This window comes from Barbus barbus, assembly GCF_936440315.1.
Source record: "Barbus barbus genome assembly, chromosome: 50".
NCBI lineage: Eukaryota > Metazoa > Chordata > Actinopteri > Cypriniformes > Cyprinidae > Barbus > Barbus barbus.
The window spans coordinates 13,902,500-13,929,847 of NC_136728.1; the positions used below are offsets into that span (position 1 = coordinate 13,902,500).

A 27,348-nucleotide genomic window follows, 5' to 3' on the forward strand; every position below is an offset into this window, starting at 1 on the left:
ACGTCTTCACCAAACAGTTGTGTGTACTACGACTTAATTTAGTCATGTTTGTATAGCATGTTTGGCAGAGACCAGAAACAGATGTAAACAGTCATGGGGTAAATCACAGGCCATGACACTTATACAAATAAACACATTCATTAAGGGGCCTCTGAACTTAAGATTCCTCTCATGTTTGCTCTACAACCAGCAGCTGTGAGCGATCAACAGGACATTGGTAAGAACTTTCTGGAACAATACAAATATGTGTCTATGACTCTGTCAAAGCCGTGTACAACCTTTGTTCGATTATCCCAAGGACTTCCTTTAAAACATCTTGGATTATAACTAACCTCAGACACAGAGAGGCACTGTTTCACATGAAGGCCACCCCCACACTCACCACTCACCATCTGGATCATTATAGAGGGCGGAGTGCCCGCTTTCCCTCCGTCCCTCTTGCGCTCTCTCGCTTCCTCCCTTCCCTTCCTGCCAGCCTCTGAGCAGAGGATGTGTCTGGGAGTGTGAGAGAGGAAGGTTGGCGGTGAAGTGGGTATGTACCCTCTCTCTTCTTCCCCCTCGTTACTCTCTCTGTCTCTGCTGATTGCTCTATCTGGCGACACTGAGCAGGCCCTCTGGGCAGGGCAGTCTCTTAGTGGTGGAACGGTGGACGGTGGAACAACAAGCCTAAATGTCAGACGGAGATAAGAATGGCCAAGACAATCGTGAAGGTACACATCCTTTCTGTTTGTTTTCAATGAGAGGCATCTGGAAAACGTTTGTTTATAATGTCATAATATTGCACTGGTTGAGAAATCTATGTATATTTACATAAACTAGAAAGAATGAAAGAAATGTAATGAAATTCAATATTAGCAGCATAAATGTTTCTGCCAGGGGAACGCTACATAATTGACCCCCTACCCCCATCCTGTGTGTGTGTGTGTGTGTGTGTGTGTGTGTGTGTATATATATATATATATATATATATATATATATATATATATATATATATACACACACCGACATATAAACAAATAACTATGGGTGTAAGGACTTTAAATTTGGTCAAACGCATGCATTTCAGCTTGACAGGAAATTAACAACAAGGCCTTGTCATAATGCACAATGTTTGTAACATACAAAATCCAAAACATCGCTGTGCAAAAATGCTCTCCAATAAGGGAATAAACCCATACACAGGGTATCAAGGAGCTAATATCACGCAAAAATGTATTAAAAGGTAAATACATTAGTGAGGTCTGTAAGTAAAAAAAAAAAAATCTTTAATTTATAAACTTTTAAGACATACCTACAACAACCTCTGCAGTCTTTAACTGATTCTGGTTATTCTGCAAGCCATAAATTGTTGGTGGTTTTGGCCGAATTCCCAGTGAAGTACTACACTACCCACAATCCTGAAGAAAGAACCACCAATTAGAGAAGTCAATGTTACAGTGGCAACATTAATGACAAGACAGCAACACAGCTTAATGACATAATTGAATCAGTCTCAAAACACTGTTCACAACACTTTGCAGTCCCTCGTTTTCACAAATTCTAAAAATATTTTCTATATATTAATGCTTGTAAAAAAAAAAAAAAAAAAATCAACTACCATTTTTATATTTAGTCAATACTGCATCAACATGGATGAATAGATGATATTATTTGCAGCACTTTATAGGTTGTTCATTTAAAAAAAACATTAAGTACAAACTTATCAAACTGTAATGTTGTAAATAAAAGATATTCAGGCAAGCATTTACACTTTATCTCTGCATTATGAACTATGAGATTGTTTTGCATGATGCTCTCATTTCATTTATCAAGGAGGGTGTAAAAACATGCAGTTTCTGCCCTGAAGCTGTTTCTGAGTAATTGTATTCTTACATACTTTCCCGTGGGTGTTTCAGTTCTTGAGCACCCAAGGGATTGGGGAATATGAAAAGGAAATTTTGAAACTCCAGACTTCGAAACGGTCAGGACATCACTGAGTCATTCTTTGGAGAAGAGATCAATCTGCTGAGTTTAAGACTTTACTGATGTCAAACTTTTTAGATTTAGCCTTTTGCTGGTTTAAATAATCTCTGTCTCAGGAACACCAGGAAAAATGAAGACTTTCATTGTTAAAGTTATTCATTGTGCAAGTCAGAGAAAACTCCCTCTCACTCTCAAAAAAGTATGCATTCTTTTACACAATCAGCAATAAGTTCGTTTAACATTGCAGCTCAACAGCTGCACAATTCATTGGATTTTTCTATGCTGTTGGCTTAACACATTTGGCTCAGTAGCATATGGGCTACATATTTTTTTCTGCATTTTGACTGACAGATGCCCTTGTCCCAGTCGAGGTGTGGCCAGAGCTGGAGAGAGCCGAGTGTTTGGCTCGGGGTGCCGCGCTGAAATGGGCCTCAGTTGTCTTTTGTCATCCAGAGCATCTGGAGAGACTTGGACAATACAGGAAAAGGGAAAGTCAACGAACTGCATTCATTCATTCAAGGTTAAAGGTAAGTAGTGATCATTATTTCACTTTAATTAGAATACCTCTAAAAAGTATTTTCCCAAAAAAGTCTGCAATGAAAGTCATTTTTCACTTGCATTTTTCTTAAGTCAGTTGTACAGTCCTACCTGGAAGGTGTCGACTGGGGTCTTGGTCAACTGCGAGAGGCAAGAGCTGAGCTGAGAGAAGTGTCTCATGACATGCGCAAGGCTGACTTGGAGTCCAGGAAAAATTCAGAAGAAGTAACTACACTGGAGACACTTCGGGAGATTTCTGTCTCTCACCGGCAGCTCCTTGCTGCAGTTAGTAACCTACCAAGTCTCTATAAAGGTTAGTGATTCCCTGCCCTTTTCAGTGCACAGGGGTGTCCTATCCTTGTCTTGGAGCCCGACATCCTCAAGAGTTTAGTTCCAAATTGTCTCAGCATACATGCCTGAAAATTCCTAGTATTCCTGAAGGCCTTGATTACCTTGGATCAGTTGTGTTTTTAAATTGATGATGGAGCTAAACTCTGTAGGACAGCGACCCTCCAGGAGGAGTACTGGACACCACTGCCGTAGAGCCAAACATTCTCAAGTACATAAAAGTACTTGAAAACAAGCACTGCTAAGCAAGTTCAATTTTATGAGTCGCTGCATTCCAATGTGTGGTCATTAATAATGTAACACAAGTATGCGCACTGCATCACCACTATGGCACTTTAGTTAAGTACTGAGGTTTGCCAAAGTAATGCAAGATTACACTCTAATTATGTACACTGTGGCTATCATTTGCTATATCATCTCTTTCATGTCAGTGCGGAGTATGGTGCTAGAGACAGAGAGACTAGTGGAGTCTCGAAGACTATTGGAAGCTCATGCTCGACTAATGGAACTAGAGCGCTGGCAGGATGAGGTACTGCTGCAGCTCCAGGGACCCCAGGTATCATCCAGGGCGGGGTTTACCTCAGAGGATGAGGAGTTAGTCCGGAATTATTTCTCAGGCGTTGGATGCTTGGTGGATGCCCTTGCCAAGGAGCTCTGGGCAGTGGTGGGTAGTGGATTGTCACTTGCTTGTCAAAACCCCACGCTTTTTGTGTCAGCTGTACGGATAGTGGAGAGGGAAGAAGCACTAGATCAGATGTTTCTGAAGGAGCGGAAGTCAACATCAGGACAGAACACACCCATGCCCCCTGGGAGACCACGTTGCTGGAGGGACCGCTTCTTCAAGGTTTGATGAATAGCAAGTTTCCTATTGGCAGAAGTACCGGAAAAAGTTGTTTGTAAGATAACACAACTAAATTTTAAGTGCAAAAAGGCTTTTTTAAATTCACTTAATATGTACCTGTTCTACTATTTGGCCAGGTGATGGAGGAGGCAGTGTCAGCACGTTTCCGTAGCGTGTCATACTTGCACACTCGTGGACCAGGGCTTGCAAGTCACTTGTCTGCTCTACAACACTGCATTATGGGAGACCTTTCAACAGTGCGGCATTTTCTCGAACAATGTGTTCCATCTCACTATCGTCTAACAAGAGCTTATCTGCGCTTCTGCCACCAGTTCTTGCAGAACCATCTTGGACTGGTTAGTGGATGGGAGCTAGAGGGTGGGGAAATCTTTGCTGTTCTTAACTGGGTTCTGCACATATACAACAGGTAGGTAAAGATTATGCTTCAATCAGAATTTGGCCTATGGGTAATCACAAAGTCCTACACACGAGAACTTGTTCTTTAAGCTCAGAGATGATGGGTGAGCCAGCCCTTGTAGCTGAGCTAGACATTGTGGACATGGGACCTCTCATTTCCCAGGAAGGTCTCGAGCAGCTGCAAAACAAATATGTCCAAAAAGTTCGGGTAAGACCCAGGGAAGGGTTTTAATCTCTAAACTTTTAAACATTTACATTGTCTTGTCTGGATTAACAGGCCACAAGTTCTTGAGAATTTTTACTGTGATTGCTTGTAGAAGAGTGTCTCAGAGTGGATGCACAAGGCTCTAGAGGTGGAGCTGACAGACTGGCAGAGGGATCAGGAACCTGATATTGACCATGAAGGCTGCTATCACACCAGCCTTCCAACCATCATTGCTCAGGTAATAAAGCAATGGCTTAATCTACAATAAGCAAAATTTTGCTTGAAATTGGTACTGCTACATATGAATTGCTCTGGTGTCTGGGTTGTTAGATGCTAGAAGAAAATGCACGGGTGGCTTTGATGATAAGTGAAGCTCTGCGGGACCAGACAATCCAAATGGGGCTTTATGAGATGGAGAACCTCCTCAGCCGGTGTGTATACTTAGCAATACCAGGAAATCAAAACTCTTATTGATTATAACCAACATTTTATACTTTCCACTCAATACATCTAAACAGATTTCGAGATGCAATCATAGAATTTGGGAAGGAGCATCGCAGGGATTCAGCCATAAACAGTAACCAGTTCTACCTCCATTATCTCCTGGCCTGCATCAACAACTGCATCATCCTCAAGTGAGATGGTGTACACGTATCTTTTTACAGTATGTCTGTATTTATGTGATGTTTGTTTGAAAATGTGTGTGTTTTAAATAGTTTTGTGTGCATTGGAGGTACTTGTAAGCAGTAATTCTCTGATTTAAATGCCCATCTAGAACCTCCACAGAAAGCCTGCAGCAGCAGTTGTGCTCATTCCCTTCAAACCGGTATTCTTGCATTTCACTTGGACCTCTGGCTGCCCTGGACCGTGGTGTGAGAAAAGCATGTCGCTTAGTTATGGACCATCTCTTGTTTGAGTTGCAGCCTCATCTACAGGAGCTCCTGTCTCGTACCTGGCTGGACCAGGGAGAAGCAACCCCAAATATGTGTGGGGTTTTAGAACGTCACTGTGAACTTTACAACAGGGTGCGGCAACCTTGTCGCCAGGTTAGTGTTTACACCAGGCATTAGAAATGACATAGACCACACAATAAAATGAGTGAATATATTTACCAACAATGAAGAATGACACTCAACTAGCCTTTGCGTCATGTGATCTCCATTATCTACAGAGGCTAAAGGAGGAATGTCAATGGCTAACTGTTGTTGAGTATGTCCGTACATTGATGCAGAAGAGATTGGTCTGCAGAAATAGTGATGAGCGAAACCAATTGGCCCAGCGAATGACACAGGATGCTCAGCAGCTGAGGGACCACCTTCAAAGCATGGTGAAAACACATTTACATTAATTTTGGGGGTAATTTTTATGTGGTTAGGAGCAAGTCTTCTGGCAAGTACACCCAGATAGATGCTTACAATGGGTTAAATTAAAAACATTAACAAATAATAATCTAATTATTCATTTATTGCAAACCTGAATCAAAGCTATTCATGAGAAACTGACTTGCACAAAACCAGCAATTTATTGGATCTTATCAGGCTTGGGTCAGGTAGCAAACCTCTAGGAACAACACAAGAACAAGTCTATAGACGTTTGTGGAAATGAAATTACTCTGAGAATTTCACTCATGTAATGCCATTTTTACATTTAAAGGAGATTGATGGGACCATAGGTGAAGTGAATCCCACAGTTTTGATAATTGCACTGGCTGACATAATCAATTTGAAAGACCCAAACTTGCTAATACTGGAGATTTCTGGATTGGTAACCAAGTACCCTGATATAAGGTGAGATTTCAAACCAAGCATACCCAGCATATCTTCTAAATTTGTAATACAGAGATTAATCTATGCCAAGAGACTTATAAAGTGTGTCTTTTCAGTGAGGAGCATGTCTCTGTCCTGTTGGATGTAAGAGGGGATGTACCCAAAGACGTGCGGAAGTCAGTACTAGATTTTCTGGAGCAGAGCACCCCACCTTTGCCACAAGGATACCGCCCTATATTCACAGAAATCCTAGTGCCCTCTTCCAGCATACAGTTTTGTCTGCCTACTGCAAAATGTACTTGAGAAGCACTCAGAGAAATAACCCTACTGAATTGTATCCGGCCTAATAAACAGGAAATTCATTATTAATTCATCAGTATTCAATAAGACTAGCCTACTCGTTATCTGATCTGTCTTGTCTGAAATTATACTGTGTCCAAATAATATTTACATTTATGAGCTCAACAAATGCTTTCCTATAAATAAAATGTACATTCAAGAAATTTAAAACATCTTGTTAGTTCTCCATCATGTATTGTGGAAACAAGAGAAAGTGGTGCACATTCTGGCTCATTGTGGCTCATTTGGGGGTGATCATTTTTTCAATGTAAATGTATAAAAATGTTCATGTTACCAAACATAGCATTCTCAAAGACATTCAATCAGTTGCTTTAAAACTTGTATATTGTGGTTGACTATTGGTCAATAAAATAACGCATATTAAGAAAAAAATACATAAAACTGATTCATCAATTCATAAAAATTAATTCAAGGGTATAACACTAACAACCAATAATGTAAATACATGTACATACAATGGTACATTAAAATAATATACCATTGTATGTCCACTGTACCATGACACATTATTTCACCCATAGTAGTTTTAGTAAGGCTAATATTGGACCTGTATATCTGTACATTGAATAAAACAGACTATAAAAATGAGGAATGTATATATATATATATATATATATATATAAATAAATGTATCAAGCTATTATTTTCGATGTTTGATGATTAGAGGTATTCACCAATTTGGCTTCACTCAATCAATGGGCCAACGCCATCAGCTAAAAAATAATGAGTCAAATATTCAGGCTATTATAAATATTGGTGATAAAATGTACATGCACAACTATGATATGTTTTACAATCTTTTCACAAATCCACGAGGAGGGAACCACACATTGTAAAGTGAGAGCTAAATAATGTTCAACAACACAAAATATTGCCCAGCTACCTTCAAAAGTGGCCCAACACTTCCAAGACAAGGGCATTTTAAGTCACTTACCTTGAATTAACATCGTAACTTTGACTTGTATGTGATCTGTTTCTGTGTTATTAACACGACGCATAACACACATATGTGGGGGGGGGGGGGGGGCTAAAAGTATTGCGTATGTAATTTTGGCAACGGCTGAGGGGAAGCGGTCTTCAGTGGTCACGTGATCTCAGGGGCGTGACTTCACACAAAAAAACATGGCCGCGCCCAGAGATATCATGTTGGATTAATGTATTTGTGAACGATCTAGGCGTTATAGTAAAAAATACATTAATAAATAAGTTTGTTCACGTGTAACTGAAGTGACAATGAAGACATTTTGCGGTCGTGCGAATCCAACAACCGGAGCGCTGGATTGGGTTGAGGAAAGCGAAGAGTATGATTACCATCAGGAGATTGCGAGGTGTGTAAACCATCTCATGTAACATCACCATGCGTCGACAACAACTGGTCTTTGCCTGTTTATGCAGAAGTGATTAATTATATTGTTTTTTAAAAATAAACTTATCAAAATGGCGTGATGATGATGAAAATACTTGACAGTTGCTATTTTTGTTCTTACACGTGAAAAATATGTTGTGGTAAAAGTGCTCGATTATCAATTACACTTAATCGAATTGTAATCATGTGATATCCTGTCATGGGACAGGGAGTAAATTATCTGTACCTGTCCTGATAATAGTTTCTGTGTCTCTTTTCCAGGTCCTGCTATGCAGATATGCTCCATGATAAAGACAGAGTGAGTTTTGTTGTCATGTAATATCGCATAGAAATACTGTAAACCAAAATTATTCCAAAACAAGTCTAGCTCCTCTTATAAAAACGGGAAACAGAAAATCAGAATGACATAACAGTGAATAAATGACAGAATGTTCATTTTTGGGAGGAATGTTTCATTCCTTTATGATTAGCTTAATTTGTCATATTTTCCAAAGCATATAGACATAGAAAAGCTGAAATGTTGCTAATGATTTTTCTGCTTTCTGTGCTTAAGAATGAGAAGTACTACGAAGGCATTCGAGCAGCGGTGAGCAGAGTAAAGGCACGCGGTGAGCGGGTGGTGGTCCTGGACATCGGCACTGGGACGGGTTTGCTCTCCATGATGGCTGTGACGGCTGGAGCTGATTACTGCTATGCTATAGAGGTGCTCACTAATGCTCATTTATTGAATGTTGAGATATAAGATGGAATTTGAATGAAGACAAACATATGAATCCCACACAGGTGTTTAAACCCATGGCACAGGCTGCCACTTCCATCGTGGAGAGGAACGGCTTCTCAGATAAAATCAAGGTCATCAACAAACACTCCACAGAGGTTACGGTTGGACCAGGTTAGACAACCACCAATACGTTTTTTACACTGGTAGATCAGATAGGTTAGTAATTCTCCAACTGAATTACGGTCCTGAATGTTGATTGATCATTACAGCTTTCAAACCATATTAAAATATATGATAATAAATTGTATAACTACCTCTTGTGTATATCACTGTGTGGCAACCATAGTCAATATTACAAATTATATATTTTTAAATTTATAAATATTAAAAAATAATATAAATAAAGGTTTATATTTTTTTATTTTAATTTGTATGTAAAATGTTATAAAAAAGAATTTTATGTGTATATAATATTTTATATATATATATATATATATATATATATATATATAGTGTAATTAGTTTGTTATAATTTTATGCATATTAAAGAATATTATATATATATATATATATATATATATATATATATGGGTGTGAAGTTATAAAATAGATAGATAGATAGATAGATAGATAGATAGATAGATAGATAGATAGATCAACTTGAATTTGTGTCATATTATAAATACTGTAATGAACACATCATCTGTATCACCTTGCAAATATAAATGTATTTGCATCTGTAGATGGAGACATGCAAGAACGAGCTAACATCCTTGTCACGGAGCTGTTTGATACCGAGCTGATTGGTGAAGGAGCATTGCCCAGCTATGAACATGCACACATGCACCTCGTGCAGGTAAATACAGTTGCAAATTGCAGTTTGACATTTTACTGCATCTTTTAAGTGTTTAATGGAGCTGCTCTCACTGGCACAGGCAGGTTGTGAAGCTGTGCCACATCGTGCAACAATCTATGCCCAGCTAGTGGAGTCGGACATGCTGTGGAAATGGTCACAGCTCCAACCCATTGAGGTGAATGGGAACAAATTGCTGCCACCTCCTGCTGTGGTGAAGTGTGCAGGAGCGCCCTCTGTCTGTGACATCCAGCTTAGCCAGGTGCCACCACAGTCTTTCACTCCCCTCGGGCCCATCTGCACCATGTTCAGGTACAAGTCTGGGTGTGATTTAGCTCTCTAGATTAAAACATAGTTGTCTTTTTTTTTCTGTGTGACTCATATACTCTTCCACTCTAGTGTGGATTTCAGCAAACCGGTTAGCAGCGCTGCTCAGTCCTACACGGCACATTTCAAGGCCCAGACCAGTGGGAGAGCACAGGTGGTCTTATCCTGGTGGGACATCGACATGGACCCTGATGGCAACATTGTGTGCACTATGGCCCCCAGCTGGAACTACTCAGATCCTCATACTTACCCCGTAAGAACTGCTGCTTAACCACTAATATTAATGTGTGAATATCAAAAATATGTCCAAGTAATTTTTCACCAAAAAAATAAAAAATTAAGAAATTATATTTTGTATAGAAAAGAAGCTTATACTTCGTCCCATTATTTACGTTATTTTCATGGAAATAACCCTATTAATTTTGTTTTTGAGTTTTGTTGTTTTTAATTTTGAAGTGAAGTGAAGTGACATATGGCCAAGTATGGTGACCCATACTCGGAATATGTGTGTATATGTGTATATATATATATATATATATATATATATATATATATATATATATATATATATATATATATATATATATATATTGATTGATTGATTGATTGATTGACATGTTTAGTACTGTAAAAAAATAAAAATTATTTATTATTAATATTTTCATTGTATAAAATTGTATAAATGATTAGAATGAATAAAACTGAACCATATATTCATTCTAATGTTTTATACAATTATTATATTGTATAAAATATTATTGAAGAATAATCTAAAAATTTTGGGGTGAACATCTTTGCTAGGGGTCCCTCTAATAGGGACATTATATGAGAATATACTTTTTTTGACTTGGTTGAAGTATATTATTATTTTTCATCATGTGATGTGCAGTGGAGGGATCACTGGATGCAGAGTGTCTACTTCCTTCCTGCAGAGGAGAATGTGTCAGAAGGAGAAGAGCTGAATTTAATCGTCTCCCATGATGACTACAGTCTGTGGTGCAGTCTTACACAGAGGTAAGTTGATTTTATGTTTGTTTAGGCATGATAACAAGTTCTCAGCTTTAACTGTGACATTTACATTTAGTCATTTAGCAGACGCTTTTATCCAAAGCGACAAGTGAGAACATAAACGGTCTCTGAGGAAGACTGTATTATATATATTTTTTAAATCTGTTTTATAGTGAACAAAATGATGTCAAATTGTCAAAGTTTCGACCACGCTGCACCTGTCAGGCCCACCTGGTCTGGACGAGGCCTCGCTTCGGGGAACTGAACGACGAACAGAGGACAGAGAGTTACGTGAATGCATTACGCAGTGTAAGCTAACTAATGACTAATGTAAGCTTAATGTAAGCTTAAGTGCTGCATTCTGTTGACAAGCAATGGCTCAAAATGTAGTGTTTCATGTATGCCTGCAGATTCTGAAACCAGACAGTGTGTGTTTGTCTGTCAGTGATGGGAGCCTGTTACCCATTTTTGCTCATCTGCTTGGATCTAAAAAGGTGAGTAGGCCTTTTTTGTCAAAAGGTTCTTAAATTAGCGAGCTCCCTTCTCCCTACACAGAAAGCTGCCTTCTGAGGCAGCATCCTAAGCTTCACTTTTAAGTCAATTATATGCATCTCAATGCACTAGATGACTTGATTTCAGTAGCGTTTGATGTTAGCATGTTGCTAAGCTAATGCAGTATTGGGTAAATAATCTGTTTTAAGCTAAACTGAACTATTTTTATTGAATAAATTAGACATTTTAAGTAAATTATAAGCAACTCTATGCTCCACACAACTTGCAGTTGACTTCAGTAGTGTTTGATGTTAGCATATTGCTGAAGTAATAGTGCAATATTGGGTAAATAATCTGTTTTGAATTAAACTAAACTATTTATATCAATACTTCTAAGTATTGAATGAATAATTGACATTTTTCTTGCCTTATCCATTGTCTTTGATTATTTTTTTTCTGTGAGGGATAAATGCTGAGTTAACTTAAAATTTAGCCAAACTAAGGTATGCTAGAAGGCAATACAATTAAGTAAAATACTGTCTAGGTAGGCAGCTCACTAGGTTTAAGGAACAGAACATACTTTAGATCTTTCTGTCTCTGTCTTTTCAGGTGTTCAGTTTGGAAAACTCTGGAATGGCGAAACAAGTGATCGAACAGGTGAGATTTTGTATCTAAAAAATATTTACCTTCATGAGTTCAGATTAGTAATGCCACTGCTCCGGGTGTATGTTCACTACTGTGTGTACACTTGGATGGGTTAAATGCAGAGCACAAATTCTGAGTATGGGTCACCATACTTGGCCACACACCACTTCCCTTTCCCTAATGAAAGGTTTTATTTTCTGCTTGCAGGTGCTGCATGCTAACTCACTGAAACATGGAGTACAGCTGCTTGGAATACGACCCGAGCAGCTCTCATTAGCTCACTTAGAAGGAAATCAGGTACAAATTAAACCGACTCTGTATAGACCGTGATGCCCTCTATATATGTACTCTACAAGTGTTTGTTGAGTTTCAAAGACTCTGTAGAATCTGAATTCATCACAACAACAAATACACTATCATTCAGAAGTTTAGGGTCAGTAAGATTTTTTTGTATTTATTTTAGTGCTGTCAAACGATTAATTGCATCCAAAACCAAAAAAAGTTTTTGTTTATGTAATATATGTGTGTGTACAGTGTATATTTATTATGTATATATAAATAGACACACATACAGTATATATTTTATACCAATATAACATATTTAAATACATGCATGTGTGTGTGTATATATATATATATATATATATATATATGTATGTATATGTACACAGTACACACACACATTTATTTTTTTATACGTGTTAACAAAAAACTTTAATTTTGGATGCGATTAATCGCGATGAACTTTTATTCAGCCAGGATGTATTAAGGTACATCACCATTCAAAAGTTTGGGGTCAGTAAGACTTTTTTTTTGTTTTTTTTTTTATTCAGCAAAGGATACATTAAGATGGTCTAAAGTGACAGTAAAAAACATTTCTAATGTTACTAAGTATTATTATTTCAAATAAATGCTGTTGTTTTGAACTTTCTAATAATCAAAGAGTTCTCAAAAATGTATCAGTTTCCACAAAAATATTAAGCAGCTGTTTTCAACGTTGATAATACTTCGAAATGTTATCAATAAGAAATGAAAAATAAGGAATGAAACCATTAAAAATTTTAAATGGTTATATTTTTCACTCTTCAGATTTCAGTATTGATGGGAGAGCCATACTTTAGCACTAGTCTTCTGCCGTGGCACTCTCTGTTTTTCTGGTACTGCCGCACCACTGTGGCACAGCTGCTCCATCCTAATGCCACCATCCTGCCCCGTGCTGCTACACTTTACATAGTCGCTGTTGAATTTCAGGTCAATTATTTCTTTTGGATACTTGTCGGATATATGTTTTGTAGTATACATTTACAGACTGACTGACTTCTGTATTAAACATTTTTGAATCTTGAATCAGGATCTGTGGCGAATCAGAGCTCCTTGTGGTTCTTGCGAAGGCTTTGATGTCAGTCCAATGGATGAAATGATTCAGGTAAGTACTGGTTTCAGGTTTTGGTCTGAACATATGTTATGAATAAGTAGATTGTGTGAAATTTGAATGCAGTTGATTAGTATGGTTTTGTGATGAACTCCATCCACAGCAATCTTTGGATTACCGTGAATCCTGGGAGGCAGAGCCACATCCACTGTGGGAATACCCATGTCGTGCTCTGACCAATCCACGGCCAGTTATGACATTTGACTTTACGCAATGTGTTCCAGAACAACCAATTAACAGTGCTGGAACTGTGCCATTCACAGGGTAATATAAACATATTACAGTTATTATATTATTGAATAAAACATAATCAAATTGTTATATACAATTAGAAAATAATTATAATTGTATGTATAATATAATTATTATATTATTACAAATATGTATGTAATAATTAATAACATGGATGCCAAATTCATTCGTGTTTTAGCATGAATTTTAAAATTATAAAATAGAAATTAATAATTTTATATTATAAACAAATACAATTGCATCTCAAAATACTAGAATATCACAAATAATTTTTATTTTTTTTACTTATTTCAAAAAGTGAACCTTTCATATATTCTAGGTTCATTACATGTAAAGTAAAACATTTCAAAAGTTTTTTTTTTTGTTTTAATTTTGATGATTAGAGCTTACAGCTAATGAAAGTCAAAAATCCAGTATCTCAAAATATTAGAATATTTCCTAGGATCAATTGAAAAGGATTTGCAAAACAGAAAAGTTCAAGTTCTTTAAAGTGTTAATTTATGCACTCAATACTTGGAAAAGTATATATGAAATATATATGAAAGTTTCACTTTTTTGAAAGGAGTTACAAAAAACCCCGAACTTTTTCACGATATTCTAATTTTTTTTAGATGCACCTGTATATCAGTATTAAAATACTGTTCAAAAGTTTGGGTTAGGTAATTATTTTTTAGAAGTATCTTAGGCTCACCAGTGCTGCTTTTATTTGATCAAAAATACAGTAAAAACAGTAATATTCTGGATTTTTTCATATTATGATATAAAACAACTTTTAGTTTTTTTCTGTGATGTCAAAACTGACTTCAGAACTCATTCTAATATGCTAATTTGCTACTCAAGAAAAAGTATAATTTCTAGTATTGTCTTATCAATATTGAAAACAGTGAAATTGTGATACATTTCTTTTAAGATCTTGTTGTAAAGTTATAAACAGCATTTATTTGAAATAGAATTCTTTTGCAACATAAATGTTTACTTTTGCTCAAATTTAATGTCCTTGCTGAACAAAAATCCATTTCTTTCCAAAACAAAAAATCTTACTGACCCCAAATATTTGAATGGTAAAATAAATGACTAATGTATTAAAACATATATTTGTAATATAAAATACACAACTAATAGATACAATTGGGCAAAAAAGTATTTAGTCAGCTACCAATTGTGCAAGTTCTCCCACTTAAAAAGATGAGAGAGGCCTGTAATTTTCATCATAGGTACACCTCAACTATGAGAGACAGAATGGGGGGAAAGAATCCAGGAAATCACATTGTAGGATTTTTAATGAATTAATTGGTAAATTCCTCGGTAATGTCGAAGCTATCGAAGGACACCAGAATCAAAATTGTAGACCTGCACCAGGCTGGGAAGACTGAATCTGCAATAGGCAAGCAGCTTGGTGTGAAGAAATCAACTGTGGGAGCAATTATTAGAAAATGGAAGACATACAAGACCACTGATAATCTCCCTCGATCTGGGGCTCCACGCAAGATCTCCCCCCGTGGGGTCAAAATGATCACAAGAACGGTGAGCAAAAATCCCAGAACCACACGGGGGGGATCTAGTGAATGACCTGCAGAGAACTGGGACCAAAGGACCAAAGTAACAAAGGCTACCATCAGTAACACACTACGCCGCCAGGGACTCAAATCCTGCAGTGCCAGACATGTCCCTCTGCTTAAGCCAGTACATGTCCGGGCCCGTCTGAAGTTTGCTAGAGAGCATTTGGATGATCCAGAAGAGGATTGGGAGAATGTCATATGGTCAGATGAAACCAAAATAGAACTTTTTGGTAAAAACGCAACTCGTCGTGTTTGGAGGAGAAAGAATGCTGAGTTGCATCCAAAGAACACCATACCTACTGTGAAGCATGGGGGTGGAAACATCATGCTTTGGGGCTGTTTTTCTGCAAAGGGACCAGGACGACTGATCCGTGTAAAGGAAAGAATGAATGGGGCCATGTATCGTGAGATTTTGAGTGAAAACCTCCTTCCATCAGCAAGGGCATTGAAGATGAAACGTGGCTGGGTCTTTCAGCATTACAATGATCCCAAACACACCGCCCAGGCAACGAAGGAGTGGCTTCGTAAGAAGCATTTCAAGGTCCTGGAGTGGCCTAGCCAGTCTCCAGATCTCAACCCCATAGAAAATCTTTGGAGGGAGTTGAAAGTCCGTGCATGTTGCCCAGCGACAGCCCCAAAACATCACTGCTCTAGAGGAGATCTGCATGGAGGAATGGGCCAAAATACCAGCAACAGTGTGTGAAAACCTTGTGAAGACTTACAGAAAACGTTTGACCTCTGTCATTGCCAACAAAGGGTATATAACAAAGTATTGAGATTAACTTTTGTTATTGACAATACTTATTTTCCACCATAATTTGCAAATTAATTCATTAAAAATCCTACAATGTGATTTCCTGGATTCTTTCCCCCCATTCTGTCTCTCATAGTTGAAGTGTACCTATGATGAAAATTACAGGCCTCTCTCATCTTTTTAAGTGGGAGAACTTGCACAATTGGTGGCTGACTAAATACTTTTTTGCCCAGCTGTATTATATAGATGATACTAGGTTGCTCTTGAATGTATTCCTAAGAGCTGATGATATTTCAGGAGAGGACGCTGTCACGGTGTCGCTCTCTGGATGGAGTATCAGCTGACAGAGGATATCACTGTAAGCATGGGCCTAACCAAACCAGTCAGCGAAGAGGTATTTGCTGAAATGTTTATTGTACAAACAATATCTGCATTCAGACGAAATGTCAGTCTTCATAAATCTTCCTCAATGAAGCTTAAAATAAGATTGTTATAATCCGGTGTCACTTTCTTGACCTCTTCACCTTAATTGCTTTTCTCATTTCACAGGGAGTTTGTGAATGGAACCCACACCGGAAACAAGGAGTGTTCTTCTTCAGATCCATGAGGGAAACTTCTGGGGATGGAAGAGAAGATCTTTCCTATGATTTAACCTTTGAACCTCATACTGGTGACATTAAAATGGACTTCTCCATCACCGAACCTTGACCGCTGACCAAGACTCAAATAAACTAAGCCATTAGTTGTTTACATTTTTTTTTTCCCCAAGACAATGCTTATCCAAAGAGTTTGTGACTGTGAACTTACATGAGCTTTTAACTTTTTTTTTATCCTCATAATTAGTTAAACAGCTTAAGTAACTTCTCTGAACAATCGGATGAATCATAATGCATTTAAATTCATCCGATCAGAGCTATGACTTTGTATTGTGTGCAGTGATTCATTCTGATTGCATACTATGATAGATCGAACTGTATGTTGCTACACAAGTCTCATGATGCTGTTTTAAGTAGTGATATGAAATGTTGTCTTGCAGTATAAAAATGAGGTCTATGTATTATTTAATAAATTTTATTAAGCATTTGATTTTAGCTTAAAATAATCACCTTATTCTATTCAGAAGGCAAAATACATGAGCAGCTGCTTTGGATTTTCAAATAAAACAAGCTACACTCAAAGTGGAGATTCCTTACTTGTATATGAAGATGAGATGAGATAATATAACGCAGAGATAATATTTATTCATATTTTGAACATTTCAGTGATGTCTCTGGATGCTATTTGACAAAAACTAACAATCTGATGTAAAACAGACATTTACAACCAAACAGTGCATAACCTAATGTATTTGTTGTATGGGTAACTTTAGTGCATTCAGTTGTCAAATGACACTGAACTGCATCCCTGTTGATTACACAGATGGATATTTAATCTGGGCCTCAATGTTGCAGAATGGTAACGGAATGTAATGTCTCAAAAGTGAGAGTCTATGCATCAGCTATATCAGCGTTGGCCAGCAAAATCTTCTCTCCAGGTTTGAAGGCAGGCATGCCTAAATATGGACAACTGGCACATCGGAAGGCATCGCCCAGATAACACTATAGAGGAAAAAATGTCAGTTCAGTCATCATTTGTACAAAGAAAGTAATAGATTTAATTATAAAAATACATACACTTCCACAGGCTGATTTAGGCTGGCTGACTTTCTGAGTTTCTTTACTCTCCTTTTCCAATTCATCAGCGAGACCACAAGTGCTACAGACCAAGAACAGTCATATTAATTAGATGGATACATTGTTTAGAAATTTATATGTACTTTAAGGTAATCACCAGTTTTTGCAGGCCTTTTTCTTTTTGGAGTCATCTCCACAGGAAGCCTTGAGAGAGGATGGGTCAGGTTTTTTCAGATCATCAGCATCCAAAAGTGCATCTGAATCTACCAAATCCTACAGAGTGAAGGAGTAGAACAATGTGGGTGATACACAAAAGGCACAAGATTGACAGATGCCAAAACCCATCGTTACATACCACATCTTCATCATCCATATCATTGACTGATAGAGTCCACTTTTGTGCGGTGCTTGGATCAAGAGCTGGTTTCTCTGCAGAAAACAAGTGTTGTGGATTTATTAAGTTGTTTAATTGATGTGTCAACATGCATGAAAGCTTTCATCTCACAATTAGAACTGTTTTCGCAATTGGAAGTTCTAAACTCTTTCATACTTGAGTTTACAAATTGCATTTATGGCTTTTTCTCAGAACTGTGAGTTTATATCTCGCAGCAGTTTTTATTTAGAACTTTTATGCAAGTTCATCTCTCAAAATTGGAAGTCATAACCTCGCAATATATATATATATTTTTTACAGAGGAATTTTTTTATTGTGTTGTAGCTAGAAAACTCAATTCTTTAGATATAAGTGATATGCTGCAATATACAGTAAACTCAGAACTGTGGGGGAAAAGTTCAGAACTGGGAGATGAATTCTCATGAACTTGTGTTACATTTAATGCATCATCTCTTAAAAACCACAGACCTGTTGTAGTGGTTTTCTTGCCAAAGGAAAGTTTCAGTTGCGATGAGGAGCCGACCTCAAAGTTAGGTTTAGAAGCCGACATGCGCACCCTTAAAAGCGTGTTTCCCTGGAACCCTGTGCGTTCTTTCAGAGCTGAGGCTACTTCTGGGCTCAGCGGCTCTGACTTTACCTGGGAAAAATATTTGCGTCATCAGCCAAGTGTTCACGTGAGGCATTTTTCAGTCTTTTTGAAATTAGCAATATTACAAGTGTTATATATTTTTATTATAATAAACATTATTAATAATAATGATCCATTTAATGATTAATTAATTTAAATTAATTAATTTTCAAAACTTGATTCAACAGTTTATTTGCATCAATGTGAATTTTGAAATTATTATTATCATCATTGTTACGGTTACTATTATTATATTTTTTATTAAAATCAACTAATTTAAATAATTATTCAATTTTATTATAAATACTATATTCATAATAATATTATGTGGATTGTGGAATATTAATGACATTTTAAAAAATATTTAATAATACATTTAATTTAATAAAACATTAGTATTATTAACTGTTATTACAATAATAAATACACAAACATTAATAATAATAATAATTTCAAAAGGCTAAAAGAATCAGTAATCTACAATATATCACCCAGTCCTACACTGAATCTGCTTAAAAAAACAACAACACTGAATACAGACCTCGGTGACAGATACTAATCCAGACAGTTTAAGAGCTGACATCAGTTTCCCAGCGGTTCTCACACCATTGTCCTCAGAACCTAAGAAAAACGTTATGAGGAGAACCATTAGCACTGATTCATTTCAATTGAGAATGTTGTACAGACTGTGTCGTTCTGATTCAGATACCTGTTACCGGCTCTTCTATCACAAGTTTGCCACCAGGTTTCATTACTCTGGCCATCTCAGCCAACATTTCTGAATTGTGGATTGGTGAGCTGTCAGTCAGCAGGCCTGAGAGAACCCAGTCATAACTTGAAGCTGCATGAGAAGCTAAAACAGACAGATTTTGTGGGTGAATGATCCCTTAAATTCTTTAACTCAGATTGAGACTTGAGAGTAATAAACGCATATGCCTTTGTACTTACAAAGTTGTAGTCTCTCCATGTTCTCCAAAGACACCAGACTCTGGTTACCAACAACAGTGCCAATGCTTTCAGCAAACTCCTTCAGTGCAGTGGGAGATGATGGCTGAGTCCATACCAGCAGCACTCTGTCCCCCTCCTTCAGTCCAAGGTCTGCCATCACCTACTAATGCACGTGTATATTAATATTAAAAACTCATACGTGTTTTGAGCCTTATCTACACTAAGCATTACAAATGACCGTTTACAGTAAGATCTGCTGCATCATAATGACGGTGCAGTTACAACACAAAGTAAACACACACATACCATTGCGCTTCAAAGATAGATATCAATAGCAATGTAACGAAAAAGCACTTAACATCAAATTCAGTATAACCACTCAAATACACAGAATGTTCACAAAAACTAGTTTTTCTGAAAAAATAAAATAAACAGCTATCCAACCTGTTAAATAATGGTTTTCCAGCACCGGTCGCAGTTATAATGTCGCAGCACGAAGGCGTCGCGCTGAAATGATGACATTTGCTGTTTCTAGAGTAAAAGCATAGAACGGCAATCTACATACTTGTGCAGAGGCTTTCTCTGATTGGTTAGTACAACGGACATTTGAACTGTTTGATGTCTATTATAAATGTAATAAAAAATACAATATCTTAGTGTTGTTATTCAGCCGCGCATAGACCACGTTGTCACGTGGCACGTGTTACTTTTCTCCGCGCTGGCCAATCACCTCCGTTTGTGGTTACATAAGGCGTTTTATGTAATAAATTTATCAAAGGCTGCTGAGGCGGATATATATCTTATATCCGATTCTAATGCATTTAATTAAATACATTTAAGTTATTGTGCTTTATATTATAGAATTGACGAGTGCGCGAAATTAACGTAGTTAGATTTGAATGAGGCTCAATGGTGATTCGGTTTATTGGGCCGCCGAGCGCCTCCTAGAGTAACAATGGTTTTTAGCAACAGTTATCAGCTGACATCGTTTGCTACTAGCCGCTGTGGTTGGACATGGCGGCGCTGATTAGAGGACTGAGAGCTGGAAGGGCCTTGCGGGGTCTCGGTGGCGGTAAGCGGGGGAACGTGAGAGTCGTCTGGCGTTAGCATTTCAGTCCAGTCTTTGTGTTTAAAAAGTTGACGGTAGTCGCACGTGACAGCTGCTGAGGGCTTTTGTATGTTTGTAAATAGCCTGCTTCCAAGTATGGCACATGTAAGTCAGCTGGGCGACTAGAGCCATGAAGGGCTTACAAACAGAGTGCATTTGACAATCCATAACATTTGAATGCTGTGTGATGCAGCCCGATGGTAAATGCATATAGAAATAATGGTTAACTTGAAACGAGCTGGTTGAGGATAGTTGCTCTGCAGAAAGTTCAGTTTAGTGTTTAAAGCAGATTTGATCCTTTGCAAAACAGGGAATATAAATACATGCTAAATTTCCAGTTAACCTTTGTTTGTGATTGCTTCACTTTCACTCCATTGGGTCTGACCCACTATATGTGACCCTGGACCACAAAACAAGTCATAAGGGTCAATGTTTTGAGCTGAATAAATAAGCTTTCCATTGATGTATGGTGTGTTTAGGAATCAGGATAGGGCAATATTTGGCTGAGATACAATTATTTAAAAAAATCTGGAATCTGAGGTTGCAAAAAAATCTAAATAATGAGAAAATCACCTTTAAAGTTGTCCAAATTAAGATCTTAGCAATGCATATTATGAATCAAAAATTAAGTTTTGATATATTTACGGTAGGAAATGTACCAAATATCTTAATGGAACACAATCTTTACTTAATATCTTGGCATTAAAGAAAAACTGATAATTTTGACACATACTGTTAACAATATAACCAATATTGTTGGTTATTGCTACTAATATACCCGTGCGACTTAAGACTGATTTTGTGGTCCAGGTTCACATATGAGAAGTAAAAACTGGTTCATTAGGCTCATTGTGCAAACTTTTTATCGTTGCATTGCAATGCTTTTATTACTATAGAACATGCTTTATGATTTAATTTTTGAGCGATTTGTTGCATGGTAATTATGTTTAATGCACCTTTACAGTTGCAGTTCAAGGCACACTTAGTCCCACACGTGGATTCCATCGTGCCGCCCTGTTACGACTGGCCAGTGACTCTAAAACTGACACATCTGTGCCACCTCCATCTTACCATGAGGTTCACACAGCTGGAGAAAGCTCATTCTCTTCAGCACAGGGAGAATCTTCAGAGGATGCCCAGCCAAACACCAGGTTCGAGCCCTAATTCTCCAGACCTGATGAAATACAAGAGTTAAAGGGATAGTTCACCCAAAAATGAAATTTACCCCATGATTTACTTACCCTCAAGCTATCCTAAATGTATATGATCAGACGAATACAATCTTTATAGTAAAAAAATATATATAAATAAAAGCTCCAGTGAAAATACTGTATGCTAGTCTCACGAGAACCAAGTTTTGTTTACAGCAAAGGAAAATTAGTCTCCTCTTGTCTTATATCAAAATCTTCGGACATTTTCCTTTGCAAATCCTCATTTTGTACTTCTAATTTGTGAACTTTTGTTTTGCTCTCTTGTTTGTGCTTCTGCATTCGTCACTTTTCACCTGAGCTTTTACGACAGTTAGCAAAAGCTACGTTTGAAATAAGGGTATTTTTTTTACACAAACGCATTGATTCACATCAGAAGGCCTTTATTAACCCCCTGGAGCCATGTGGAGTTCTTTTTTATGATGCATGGATGCACTTTTTGGGCTTCAAAATCTCAACAGCCATTCACTGCCATTTTAAAGCATGGAAGAGCCAGGACATTTTTTTAATATAACTCCGATAGTATTTGTCTGAAAGAAGAAAGTCATATACTAGGATGGCTTGAGGGTGAGTAAGTCATGGGGTAATTTTCATTTTTAGGTGAACTATCCCTTTAAATTTGTCAACCTTGCAGTCATTTAATCTAACCTTGTCCATTTGGCATCTCAAGTTTTCAAGATCAGAGTGGTGAACACGGTGAAGACTATGAGACAGAAGAGCAGCTCCAAGCTCGCATCCTGACCGCGGCTCTAGAGTTCGTTCCGCAGCACGGCTGGACTGTGGAGGCCATCTCAGCTGGAGCAGAGGTTTGTTTCTTAAAGCAGTTATGTAAATATTAAATGTAAATTTTGTATTCGACAATATAACTGTAATAATATGCTCTGTGATTCAGACACTTGGCCTGTCATCAGCTTCCACTGGGATGTTCAACAATGGAGCCGGAGACTTGGTCCTGCATTTCGTTGCGCATTGTAACGCTCAACTTGCTGAGACACTCGCAGAGCAAAATAACCATGTCCAGCTTGGCCAGGCTGAGTGAGTTTAATATTATTAATTATTTAACATGCTAATATACTTGAGAAACAAGTGCTAACGGTGGACCCTTTTTAAAATTACATTTTATATACATACATACAGTGGTGTGAAAAAGTGTTGGCCCCCATCCTGATTTTTTTTTTTTTTTTTTTTTTTGCACGTTTGTCACACTTTAATGTTTCAGATCATCAAACAAATTTAAATATTAATCAAAGATAACACAAGTAAACTCAACATGCAGTTTTTAAATGAAGGGTTTTTTTTATGAAGGGAAAAGAAAATCCAAACCCACATGGCCCTGTGTGAAAAAGTGTTCTGCAGCAGGACAATGATCCAAAACACACAAGCAAATCCACCTCTGAATTTGGTTCCACCTCTGAAGGCGGTTCATGCTCGAAACCCTCCAATGTGTCTGAATTACAACAATGAGTGGGCCAAAATTCCTCCAGAGCGCTGTAATAGACTCATTGCAAGTTATTACAAACGCTTGATTGCAGTTGTTGCTGCTAAGGGTGGCCCAACCAGTTATTAGGTTTAGGGGGCAAGCACTTTTTCACACAGGGCCATGTGGGTTTGGATTTTGTTTTCCCTTCATAATAAAAAACTTCATTCAAAAACTGCATGTTGTTTACTTGTTATCTTTGATACTTAATATTTCAATTAGTTTGATGATCTGAAACATTAAAGTGTGACAAACATGCAAAAAAAAAAAAAAAATTCTGGCCAACACTTTTTCACACCACTGTATGTATATATATATATGTGTGTGTGTGTATATATTATTATAGCCCTGTTATGACTCACCGATGACTCTAAAATTGAAACACCTTGTGTTGATGTTTTTATAACCATAGTCATGTACATGAATTTTTCTTATGCATTAGATCAAAGAAAACAGCCGAGTTTCTGAAAGATGCTATGGAGACGAGACTGCGAATGTTGATTCCTTATATTGACACATGGCCCCAGGTATCCTCTGCCTCATGCAAACTGCTCTCTCAAAACTTAGATTTTTCATTTTTAAAAAGCAATAATTTATAAGAAATTATGGATGCCCTCAGTGTTGTCTCTTCTGGCTTTGCAGGCCATGAGCATCCTGCTACTGCCCCACAACATCCCCGACAGCCTGAAGCACCTGTCCACGATGGTGGATGACATCTGGTACTACGCAGGCGATCGCTCGACAGACGTGAGTGGCTTCTTTGATCCCACTCGTTACCTTCTTCCTTGCTTTGGTCTGCTCATCCACCAGTATTTCTTATGCGTTTCTCATAGGTCAACTGGTACACACGGCGGGCGGTACTGACAGGGATCTATAACACCACAGAGCTGGTGATGGTGCAGGACTCCTCTCCTGACTTTGAAGAGACATGGGCCTTCCTCGACAATCGCATAAAGGATGTAGTTAACATGGCAATCACGGCTAAACAGGTTAATGCAGTCTTGCTTTCCATAGCTAATGAGAAGCAAAAAATTATTTTTGTGGGGTGTTTTTGCTCCGGGTATATATGCTCCTGTAAATATTATTGCTAATATACTGGATAATGTTTGTTGTAGGTGCAAGCCACAGGAGAAGCTGTGGTTCAAGGACTTATGGGAGCCGCAATTACGGTAACCACACTAAAATGATTTTCCAGAAATACATTAGCCCTATTATCAATTCACCTATTACAAGTGGTCTGTATTTCAGTAATTTTATGAAAGAGAAATGTTTGCCATGTTTAAGTCTAGCAAATACTTAATTTGTATTTTTTGTTAATTATAAAAATGTATAATTAAAAATTAACTATATAGTATAAAATATTAATGCAAGTTATTAATGATAGATATTTTTAATTATTACTTTTTATTTTAATTATAGTTTAGTAAATATTTATTACTTTAAATTTATTTTAGTGCTGTCAAACGATTAATCGCGATTAATCACGTCCAAAATAAAAGTTTTTGTATATGTAGTATATGTGTGTACTGTGTATATTATGTATATGTAAATACACACACACAGGATATATTTACATTTATATAATTCATATTATATAAATATTTAATATAACATTTTTCTTAAATATATACAGTTGGGCAAAAAAGTATTTAGTCGGCCACCAATTGTGCAAGTTCTCCCACTTAAAAAGATGAGTGAGGCCTGTAATTTTCATCATAGGATTTTTAAAGAATTTATTTGCAAATTATGGTGGAAAATAAGTATTTGGTCAATAACAAAAGTTAATCTCAATACTTTGTTATATACCCTTTGTTGGCAATGACAGAGGTCAAACGTTTTCTGTAAGTCTTCACAAGGTTTTCACACACTGTTGCTGGTATTTTGGCCCATTCCTCCATGCAGATGTCCTCTAGAGCAGTGATGTTTTGGGGCTGTCGCTGGGCAACACAGACTTTCAACTCCCTCCAAAGATTTTCTATGGGGTTGAGATCTGGAGACTGGCTAGGCCACTCCAGGACCTTGAAATGCTTCTTACGAAGCCACTCCTTCGTTGCCCGGGCGGTGTGTTTGGGATCATTGTCATGCTGAAAGACCCAGCCACGTTTCATCTTCAATGCCCTTGCTGATGGAAGGAGGTTTTCACTCAAAATCTCACGATACATGGCCCCATTCATTCTTTCCTTTACACGGATCAGTCGTCCTGGTCCCTTTGCAGAAAAACAGCCCCAAAGCATGATGTTTCCACCCCCATGCTTCACTGTAGGTATGGTGTTCTTTGGATGCAACTCAGCATTCTTTCTCCTCCAAACACGACGAGTTGAGTTTTTACCAAAAGTTCTATTTTGGTTTCATCTGACCATATGACATTCTCCCAATCCTCTTCTGGATCATCCAAATGCTCTCTAGCAAACTTCAGACGGGCCCGGACACGTACTGGCTTAAGCAGGGGGCCACGTCTGGCACTGCAGGATTTGAGTCCCTGGCATAGTGTGTTACTGATGGTAGCCTTTGTTACTTTGGTCCTTTGGTCCCAGCTCTCTGCAGGTCATTCACTAGGTCCCCCCGTGTGGTTCTGGGATTTTTGCTCACCGTTCTTGTGATCATTTTGACCCCACGGGGGGAGATCTTGCGTGGAGCCCCAGATCGAGGGAGATTATCAGTGGTCTTGTATGTCTTCCATTTTCTAATAATTGCTCCCACAGTTGATTTCTTCACACCGAGCTGCTTGCCTATTACAGATTCAGTCTTCCCAGCCTGGTGCAGGTCTACAATTTTGTTTCTGGTGTCCTTCGACAGCTCTTTGGTCTTGGCCATAGTGGAGTTTGGAGTGTGACTGTTTGAGGTTGTGGACAGGTGTCTTTTATACTGATAACGAGTTCAAACAGGTGCCATTAATACAGGTAATGAGTGGAGGACAGAGGAGCCTCTTAAAGAAGAAGTTACCAGGTCTGTGAGAGCCAGAAATCTTGCTTGTTTGTAGGCGAACAAATACTTATTTTACCAAGGAATTTACCAATTAATTCATTAAAAATCCTACAATGTGATTTCCTGGATTCTTTCCCCCCATTCTGTTTCTCATAGATGAAGTGTACCTATGATGAAAATTACAGGCCTCTCATCTTTTTAAGTGGGAGAACTTGCACAATTGGTGGCTGACTAAATACATTTTTGCCCAACTGTAAATGCATGTGTTTGTATTTATATATACATAATTAATATACACGGTACACACACATATACTACATAAACAAAAACCTTTATTTTGGATGCGATTAATTGTTTGACAGCACATTTATTTTGATGTTCTTAATTGTTTAATGATTGAGTATTACACAATCCCTGAAATGAAAGTTTTAAAGTGTTTTAAAAAAACAATTTTGTTTCATTTGATTTAATTATAATAGTATGCTCTCTTCTTACTCAGCTGAAGAACCTAACAGGGATGAGCCAGAGACGATGAGTTTATTCTGATGCTCCTGCCTTTGTTTTGTCATGTCTTTTACTCATTGACTCCTCGGCTATGCAGCACAAATGTCTGATACTTCACTCTAAACCAACTAAACAATTTGAAATAATTTCAATGGGAGTGTTTGATACAGGGTGGATTATCACACTTTTATCACTTTTAAATGGGTCAGCTGTGCCATACCAAATTCCTCTGTCTGTATCTTAACCTGAGCCCAATGAGGAGGCTGTTTTCTTTTCAGGCATTCCTCTGCATTTGTAAAAAGAAAAAAAAAGAGGAATATAAATGTAAATTGTATTTGAGAGTCCTATGTATGTTCATACTGTTTGTGTCAAACTCACTGGCGAGTCACTCATTAAAAGAAATTAAGGATAACCTATATTTACTGAACAGTGTCTTGGTCTTGTTGCATATTTAACTCTTTCAAAATTTTAAAAATGATAAATTTCTCATATTAATAAATACTGTGGTTTACAGTAGTAACCAAAACTGATATTTTGAGATTAATTAATACATGGTTAAAACCGCTCACTAATTAAGTTAGAAGTTCACAAAAAAACGTTAATATAGGACTTCTACTTTAGACTGACGCATACAGATT

At 37.5% G+C, this 27,348-nt stretch overlaps 4 protein-coding genes across 8 annotated transcripts; 3 read left to right on the forward strand and 1 right to left on the reverse strand.

The window, feature by feature from the left end:
* Positions 1–383: 383 nt before the first annotated feature.
* Positions 384–6,798, forward strand: LOC306868066 (exocyst complex component 3-like protein). Of its 2 annotated transcripts, none has more exons than XM_079414058.1 (13): positions 384–710; positions 2,314–2,489; positions 2,593–2,812; positions 3,279–3,691; positions 3,826–4,115; positions 4,196–4,313; positions 4,423–4,548; positions 4,641–4,741; positions 4,829–4,945; positions 5,086–5,356; positions 5,482–5,637; positions 5,964–6,097; positions 6,193–6,798. In XM_079414058.1, exons 1-13 carry the CDS (start codon positions 671–673, stop codon positions 6,377–6,379), a joined length of 2,349 nt encoding a protein of 782 aa, XP_079270184.1. In that variant the 5' UTR covers positions 384–670; the 3' UTR covers positions 6,380–6,798. The 2 variants fall into 2 exon arrangements, with proteins under 2 accessions (XP_079270184.1, XP_079270185.1); XM_079414059.1 differs by having other exon boundaries at positions 485–710; positions 2,597–2,812.
* Positions 6,799–7,532: 734 nt separating this feature from the next.
* LOC306868412 (protein arginine N-methyltransferase 7) lies at positions 7,533–17,021 on the forward strand. 2 transcript variants are annotated; one of them, XM_079414551.1, is made up of 17 exons: positions 7,533–7,764; positions 8,064–8,100; positions 8,356–8,505; positions 8,586–8,694; positions 9,267–9,379; positions 9,459–9,688; positions 9,776–9,956; positions 10,593–10,717; positions 10,885–11,020; positions 11,122–11,205; positions 11,813–11,860; positions 12,056–12,145; positions 12,938–13,099; positions 13,200–13,274; positions 13,384–13,544; positions 16,143–16,239; positions 16,395–17,021. In XM_079414551.1, exons 1-17 carry the CDS (start codon positions 7,670–7,672, stop codon positions 16,551–16,553), a joined length of 2,052 nt encoding a protein of 683 aa, XP_079270677.1. In that variant the 5' UTR covers positions 7,533–7,669; the 3' UTR covers positions 16,554–17,021. The 2 variants fall into 2 exon arrangements, with proteins under 2 accessions (XP_079270677.1, XP_079270678.1); XM_079414552.1 differs by having other exon boundaries at positions 7,756–7,833.
* On the reverse strand, positions 16,909–20,203 carry LOC306868413 (anamorsin-like). Of its 3 annotated transcripts, none has more exons than XM_079414554.1 (9): positions 19,933–20,203; positions 19,489–19,648; positions 19,250–19,393; positions 19,082–19,161; positions 18,381–18,549; positions 17,874–17,947; positions 17,676–17,791; positions 17,519–17,600; positions 16,909–17,443 (listed from the first exon to the last, which is right to left on the reverse strand). In XM_079414554.1, exons 2-9 carry the CDS (start codon positions 19,643–19,645, stop codon positions 17,333–17,335), a joined length of 933 nt encoding a protein of 310 aa, XP_079270680.1. In that variant the 5' UTR covers positions 19,646–19,648; positions 19,933–20,203; the 3' UTR covers positions 16,909–17,332. The 3 variants fall into 3 exon arrangements, with proteins under 3 accessions (XP_079270680.1, XP_079270681.1, XP_079270679.1); XM_079414555.1 differs by having other exon boundaries at positions 19,489–19,651; positions 19,933–20,179; XM_079414553.1 differs by having other exon boundaries at positions 19,795–19,944.
* Positions 20,204–20,216: 13 nt separating this feature from the next.
* Positions 20,217–27,142, forward strand: LOC306868414 (ubiquinone biosynthesis protein COQ9, mitochondrial-like). Its single transcript, XM_079414556.1, has 9 exons — positions 20,217–20,560; positions 21,561–21,747; positions 22,475–22,610; positions 22,697–22,839; positions 23,724–23,808; positions 23,924–24,028; positions 24,115–24,270; positions 24,397–24,450; positions 26,706–27,142. Exons 1-9 carry the CDS (start codon positions 20,503–20,505, stop codon positions 26,739–26,741), a joined length of 960 nt encoding a protein of 319 aa, XP_079270682.1. The 5' UTR covers positions 20,217–20,502; the 3' UTR covers positions 26,742–27,142.
* The last annotated feature ends 206 nt before the right edge of the window (positions 27,143–27,348 follow it).